The sequence below is a fragment of the Hippocampus bargibanti genome, linkage group LG04, assembly GCF_051943395.1.
Source record: "Hippocampus bargibanti isolate YZ-2025 linkage group LG04, ASM5194339v1, whole genome shotgun sequence".
In the NCBI taxonomy this organism is placed as follows: domain Eukaryota; kingdom Metazoa; phylum Chordata; class Actinopteri; order Syngnathiformes; family Syngnathidae; genus Hippocampus; species Hippocampus bargibanti.
In genome coordinates this window covers 18494623-18502245 of record NC_142737.1, presented here as the reverse complement: position 1 = coordinate 18502245, position 7623 = coordinate 18494623, and the positions used below count along the sequence as shown (strand labels likewise).

Below are 7623 nucleotides of genomic sequence, written 5' to 3'. Positions count from 1 at the left end.
ATAGTGGGCCCCAAAAGTTCAACTTTTGACTCATCAGTTCACTGACACCCCAGTGTCTTCAAGATGGCTTTATAAACTTTTCCAGACCGATTGACTTTTTCCTTCAGAACGTACCATGCTGCGTTTGATTCTTGAGATATTATAGGTGGTTTTGCTTTGTCTGACAAATTCTACTTTTGTGATTTCTTGATTCAACAAATGGGGTGCTTGGGTACTGCCTGTGAAATTGAACTCAGCGTTCCCCACAACGGTGGCGAGGCACAGTTACTGTGCGATTTAACATAGCGCCCACATAGAGGACAAATATATCCCTCCAATTTGTGCATGAGCAAGTCCAGACCTGCACCCATTTTTTTGCAAATTTATTTATTTATTTATCTATTTATTTAGCAATGACTGCTTCAAATGACAGATGTCCTCGAGCAAAAGTTATCGAATTCCGCGCGTCCCCTTACTGGGTAACTTTTTTCCCATTGAAGTTTTTCCCATTGTCTTTACAGATCACAAAAAGAAATACTAAAAGAATAGTAATCGGTATATTTTAGCTTCTCTAGATTAGATAGATAAACTGAGAGAGAGAGAGAGAGAGACATTTTGCATTTTGTGCTAAAATTATTTAAAAAAATTAATTATGTCCCCTGACCCACCTGTGCACAACATGCTATTTATATGTTACTGTATGTTCTGTTGAATTAGATTGACATAATCTGCAATCTGTTATTGTTGCCTTTTACCTGTGGAAAAAATGTAATGTAATGACAAAGATCCAGATTCTAATCTAGAATACACTTAAAGTAAATGTGTCAAAGTCAGAGTTTAAGAGACATCACATTTATTTTCAGATCATATTAACACTGAAAGACAAAAAATAATAATTGCACACTTTCTTATGATTACTTTCTTCTTCTTTCTGAGTTTTCCTTTTTTTATATATTTTTTTACAAAAATATATTCATGAAAAGATGGCATGAAATAGAAAATAAATAGACACCTCAACAATAAACCAATTCATCAGAATGACATTGCACACTTTTGTAGGCATAGCAAGTCTCAGTCCATCCTATGTGAGCCGCAGACGACTCATTGCTTGATATCACTGATTATTGTATCGTCATTGCAGGCCTGCGTGTAAACGTGTTTGCATGACACCGTGTCAGCATGGTGAAAATCTCCGTCTCCAATGTAGATGCGCTCACCAGCAAGAATAAGAGAACAGCGGGTACTGACTCCACTCTGTAACGTTGCCATGGGGATAGGGATGCACGGCTTGAGCGGTGTAATCAGCGGTCAGGTGGTGAGGAGGCGGATACTGGGCTGGACCCGAGCCGCTCCACTGACCCAAGGGCTGCTCGCCACCGTAAGGGCCGTAGATGTGGTGGCCCAGAACGCTTGGCTTGCTTGCCTGGGCCACAGTCATGTTGAGCACACTGGGGTAGTCTTGGGTACTTGGGAAATGCTGGGGGGCGCAAGGGGAGGGGGTCACCTCGTGCGTGCGGGCCTTTGAGGAGTCGTGGTCAGGGACGGCGACATCGGGCACGCGCGATTCGAAGCTGCTACGCCCCGAGCCGCTGGCGCTGCTGCCCACGCTGGAGGACGGTGAGGGAGACTTTCCATACTCGTGGAACCTGGCATGTCAAACATCAAGGTCAGAATGGTGCTTCTGAATGACAAAATGATGATGAAGTGAGAAAGTTACCATTGCAAAGTTTATCATTTTTAATGGTTTGAGACATGATTAGCATGTTATTGATGGCAATGTTTTGATACGATTTAAAAAAAAAAAGATCATTCACACTTTGTGTCAAGAATATTAGCTTCCAAACATGAATATTTTTAAAATGGATATTTTGCATCAGGGGCTGTGGTGCTCCCGGGCACCATGTAGCCCACAAAGGACCACATGAGAATTTTGCAAAGGCCCTTTCGAAATAATAACTCAACATGGAGGGACGGGACAATTGTGATTTCCAAGGAAGGATTGTTGTAGTCAAAAGTCTTGAAAACATTCATTGAAATGACATGATGATAATATTGACATTTTCTGTTTTCTTATTATTGTGAGAGATTATGAACATGTTTAGCGCCTTCTTCTAAATAAATAGCATTAACTGCTAAATATAACAATACCTAAAAATGAAGGCCCGGTCGATATAGATTTTTTTTGTCTTGTTGCTAATTCCAATATTTAGCAAAGAATATTCTGCTAATCAATCATGGGGTTTACATAAAAAAACGATTCAATAAAATGTGAATATAATCTAGCTTCTTCCAACAAAGATACTAATTACAGGCAGGACTGTTGACTGTTTTATGACACGTTGTACTTGTTGAACTTTACAACTCTTTTTTTAGGAGAGGCAGTTGTCATTATTTGTGTTTTATGTTGTAATAGCTAAAATAACCTGTCAGAAGCTTACTTGCTCTGCCCATTTTTGACCATTTTAAAAGAGCTTGGCAACTCAATTCAACTCAACAGTATTTATAGAGCCCTTTCAAACATACGAGCTGCATACCAAGTGCTGTGTATGGACAACTATCATCTACAAGCAATAAAATAGTCACAAAGATCGTAGAAAGTACCAGGGAGTAAAACAAAAATCAAGCCTGAATTATGCTGAGTCAAATGCCAAAGAGTACAAATGAGTTTTTAGGCGTGTTTTAAAGATGGGCAGCGAGGGGGCTTGCCGAATGTTTAGTGGCAGGTTATTCCAGAGGGACCAGCAACGGAAAATGCTCTCCTCCCTCCGAGCCTCCGTTTGGCTTGATTAAATTGCTTGGGCCTAACGAATATCATGATTCAAAGTAATTTCAACACATTTTTTTTCAGTTTGAACACATTCATGTCAGGAATGTGGATCAAATTGGTAGAACTTGGTATTAATCATTTTCCAAGAAGTAGCTCTGAGCTTCCAAAAAGTTGGAGAACTCTGTTCTACATGATTGAAGTAAATGTGTGAATTTTACTCTGGTCTTCCTGTACACAAGTATTGGTACTTCTTCCCAAGTAGTCTCTTAATATATTGCCACCTCAGATTTTTTTGCCAGTAGTCACCTGTAAGGCTGATAGGATGCCGGCGCAGGAACCAGTTGCTCAGTATTGTAAATGTCCCGTGTTTCAGCAGCAGGAGGAGAGCCGTTCCTGGCTCTGTTTTCCCTGTCTGTGGACCAAGGGGAGTAGCGCTCCTCCTTGATCTCGTCGTCCTCCTTCCTCTTTTGCAGCTCTGCTTCGTCTCCCTCGTAACCCTCGAAAGACGACCTGCAGAAATCTGGGATGACAAAACCCTCACATTCAACTTCCCGCTGGGAGACAAAAGAAAACATCTCGAGAGCCAACCAAGGAAGGAAGCAAACCTCTTTTCTGGCTCTCTTCACACTTCTGATGGAAATGGCCATTTGGTCTCATGAGACTAATTTACTTTTTATGGAGTGGTCAGTTTCCAGTGAGTACCAAATGTTCATTAAAGCCACTCTCAGAACCTTGAGGAACACAATACTGTGGAGTCCATTGGAGCCCCGTATGTTTAGAAGAACGTCATCAAATTTGTCATGAAGGAAAATAAAAAAGAGAATCGATTGTGCTGCCACTTTAAGGGGAGATCCAAATATTTTAAATGAGCAGTTTTTTATATATCCTCGCTAGTCTAAACACAGTGTTGTGATTCATATTGTGTTTTAACATATGAATTGAGCCGAAAAATCTCTTTTGCCACATGCCGTCAACTGAAAATGACATCACAGTTGCTGCAAACACAACCAAACACAGAAAATAGATGGCCGTCAATGGTTGTTATCTGAGCATCTAGTTCTAGTCAGTCAACAGCATGTGCCTGTGTAAGGAAAAATGGTTGACCCTTCAGATGGATAAAAACATGGGTTTCTTCCTGATTCATACCCCACAATTGCAATATGAATCACAGTGTCAGGATTAGTAGGGTGCGTGGAACACATTATTGGAAAGAAAACATTTCCACTCAACGTCCCCTTTAAATTATGTGGAATGTTCTCAAGAGAATATTATTTACAATACAATACAATACATATTGATTTGTATAGCGCGTTAACAACAGCTGAAGCTGCAACAAAGCGCTTTGCTGAATACCTCAATCTACGGTACACTCGGAAAACATTTGTGAAGACCAATTCCCGAGCTGCTATGTTCGTTAAGGACATACACCAGAGGAAATTATTCAATACCCGATGGGCTGTCCTCCTCAGATTTCCTGTTCATTTCAGAAAGTTTCACTTTCTTGTCAAGTTCGCCCAGGTTCTTGTTTGCGCGCCTGCAGAGGAGGTCAATACAACTGAAATTAGTAGATCAAATCAAAAACCTTGCTCATCTTTTTATTTGTCAGATCAGTACCTTTTCTTGGTGGTGCCCTCGTCACGAAAACCTTTGGCGAACGGGTTATGATCAATCTTCAGTTTGGTGATCTGTGGGTGAAGACGTCAACAGTGGATCAAGAATCTCAGCTCACCATTGGGCTCTTAGCATCTACAGAAAGTGACCTTTGTGTTCTGGTAAGCAGTGACTGCTGTGAAGGATGTTTCTGGGAAGGTGAAAGTCTGGAAAACGCTCCAGCGGACGCTGAACAGGTCGTCGGCTTGAACGATGTGGAAGCGTGGGTGGTAGCGATGCATCGAGTGCAAAATAATCTGGAGACGGGCGGAAAACCTCGTCAAACTCTCCTGTTTTATCATCTCAAAAGAATTTGGTTTCAAATTACGTGGCCGTGTTGGTCGAGAGTATTGTTGGTGAGCTTGAGCTTGAGGAAGGAGATGGACTGTTTCATCCAATGGCTCCCCGGGGCCGGAGAGTCGGGGTGCAGGTATGTCCTGCAGGGGGGCTGAGGCTCCGCTTTTCCCGCTACCTCCCATTTCTCTTTATTCCACTGTAGGATGGAGACAGAATGTCATTAAAGGCTAATCTGTCATACAGAGCGAGCTGAGTGACGGAGAGGGGAAGTTTTCTCCCCTTCCCAGTGTGAGAAGAGGAAGAGTGACGGTCGACTGTACCACCCACTGAGATAGAGGGGTAGTACAGTGTGCTCCCAGCAGGGGATAGAAAAACAGGAAGAGATAGCACTCTTTGATGTTCAATGTTAGTAAAGGCAGAGGGGTGTGTGTGGCGGGGTGGCGCAACAAACTTGTCTGGGGAGGGACGGAGAGAAATCAACAGGGCAAGCTATACAAATAAGTGAAGAAAGTGCGTTCTAATTCAATGAACCACATTCCTGTTATACCAAAGGTGAAACTGACCTGTCGTCAGGTTAAAAGAACCTTTTCAGTTTGTTTTGCTAAATAACTGTAATGACATATGCAATGGAAATTGATCATTTCACAAATTTGCAGAGGGTTAGTAACACTGGTCACATTTGTACAATTTTCCCCCCCAAAAAATGTAAGGAATTTTTTCCCCCTCATTCAAAATCTCTTTAATAATAATAATAATAACAGTAATGCTACTACTGTTAGTACTACTACTACTACTACTACTACTACTACTAATAATAATAATAATAATAATAATAATAATAATAATAATAATAATAAGTAATACTACTACTGTTACTACTACTACTACTACTACTACTACTACTACTACTACTACTATAATAATAATAATAATAATATGCATCATAAGTAGTCATTTTTTAAATTAATTTTGAGTTACGTTCAACAACATTTGGTCTCCATTTTCCACAGTGTCATTGCTCTAAATTATGAAACAAAGTGAAATCTATACTGCGCAAGCTTTCAGGGAGGAAACTCCAAAACAAAACAAAACAAAAATACAACTAGACATGGTGTACTGGAGAAAAAAAGTAAAGACGTTTTTTTTTCAAATTTGCTTCCAAAACACTTTCAGGGAAAGCCATAAAGCCATCTCTGGTTATGAATGAGACGATCATAGTTTCTTCACATTTCTTTTGTTCCACTTTGGGTTTTACACATGCCAAGACTAATGAACCGCTCGTGTTATTGATGCCGCTAAGGGGCAAAGCAACAAGACAAGGTTTTATTATTGTTTTTACCTTATATCTGAAGCTATCTTCTGGCACCATATCCACTAGTAAAATGTACTTGGCACAAGGAATCAGACCAGACAGATTGACTTTGCAGTGTGGAAACATTCTCCTACAAAACAAATAAGTACTTGAGAATGCAAGAAGACACAAAACACTTTTTATCGCCAATGTTTTTCTCACCTGCCCGGTTTTGTGATGATCATCTCTGTTCCAATCTCATGGAAGGTCCTCCAGAGATCAGGGTCCTCCAGAGTCATACGGATGTTGCCCTGGAGATAAGCATCACCCGAAGCCATGGCAGAGGGAGGAGGGCCGCTGTAGTTTGCCTTTAAGTCTATTTGACCAAAAAATGCCTCAGGTTACAATGAACTCATTTTAAAAATAACCTTCTAAGAATTAGGCAAAAAATGTTGACTTACCCCGAATGGATTGCATTATCACAATTCTCAAGCGTACTGTATACCTGTATGACCCCCAAAAAAACCCAGTCAAGAGGGCGCGTACAGAATCCACGTAATAATATCCACTGTTCTTTTTCTCTTGCAAAAAAGAAAAAAATAATAATTTCCAGTCAGTTAGTTAAGTTGCTTTTCTGATTTGAGCATCTTTCAGTTGTTTGCTCTGGGATGACCGTGACTTTTAAGGGGGCTTCTATCGTGGGTGGGGTCAGGCCCGGCCATTCCCAGGCTTTGAAGTGCCACAATGATGAGTCAGTGTCCTGCTGTGATTGGAGGTGGCAGAAATCAAAGAAACTTAACAGAAGCTTGATACCGTCCCCACAGGAAGAAGGTTGGAGGAAATGCATCTTTATTAACTGCTAAGAGACTTTTAAACAAATATGAACGCACTTTCCTCCTTGTAGATTGGAGATGGAGGAGCAGCGGCACCAAAAGCTGCGTAAAGATCATTCACACAGACACAACTGCACACAAAAAAGTGTGTGTGTGTGTGTGTGCGTTGCGTGTGTGTGTGTGTGTATGTGTGTGTGTGCGTGCTTGTGTGTGCGCAAGCGTGTGTGTGCTAAATGACCAACCGGTCGTCACTTAATCCCCCAAAAGGGACAGGGATTATGACAGTGTTGAGACTGAAAGTTATAGTTAGTGTCGAGGAGGTGTTGACAAAAATAATTCGGATTTGACACAAGTGCGATTAAATTCGACATGTGAAAGTCACAAATAAGTCTCAAGTTTTCATACTCAAGTTTTAGGGTGAAACTTGTTTGCATATTCAAACCAGTACATATTGTATTGCATTGTATATAACCATGAATCTGTGAGCTAAAATGTGATGCTAACCTAGTTTACTTTGCATCCGTAGTTTTCATCGTCATGTTGTTCGATCACGTGTTTTGAATTACAAACTTTGTTATTGTTCTGTTTTTCTTAATCCTATTGAAAAACCTAGTTTTGAATCTAAATGCAATAAATGTGGGCTCTCCTGCGATACTTGCTTCATGTTATTTTAGCATTATTATTATTATTATTATTATTATTATTATTATTATTATTAATTGTTATTATTAATTAATAATAATAATAAATGATAATAATAAATTATTATTATTATTGTTATTATTATTTCAAGCGCGTTTCAAAGC

At 40.1% G+C, this 7623-nt stretch overlaps 1 protein-coding gene across 1 annotated transcript; it reads right to left on the bottom strand.

Annotated features, from left to right (window-relative positions):
• Positions 1 to 987: 987 nt before the first annotated feature.
• Positions 988 to 6816, bottom strand: tbx16 (T-box transcription factor 16). The gene is made up of 9 exons (XM_088995527.1): positions 6446 to 6816; positions 6207 to 6360; positions 6033 to 6135; positions 4725 to 4889; positions 4507 to 4653; positions 4361 to 4431; positions 4195 to 4280; positions 3053 to 3266; positions 988 to 1625 (listed from the first exon to the last, which is right to left on the bottom strand). The coding sequence occupies exons 1-9, from the start codon at positions 6459 to 6461 to the stop codon at positions 1193 to 1195; spliced, it is 1389 nt and encodes a 462-aa protein (XP_088851653.1). The 5' UTR covers positions 6462 to 6816; the 3' UTR covers positions 988 to 1192.
• Between the last annotated feature and the right edge of the window lie 807 nt (positions 6817 to 7623).

Coding starts and splice junctions, on each gene's coding strand:
- tbx16 (XM_088995527.1), bottom strand. Junction 6,136..6,206: donor ATCATCACAAAACCGGGCAG/GTGAGAAAAACA, acceptor TTTGTTTTGTAG/GAGAATGTTTCCACACTGCA. Junction 4,281..4,360: donor GAGGGCACCACCAAGAAAAG/GTACTGATCTGA, acceptor CCTCCTCTGCAG/GCGCGCAAACAAGAACCTGG.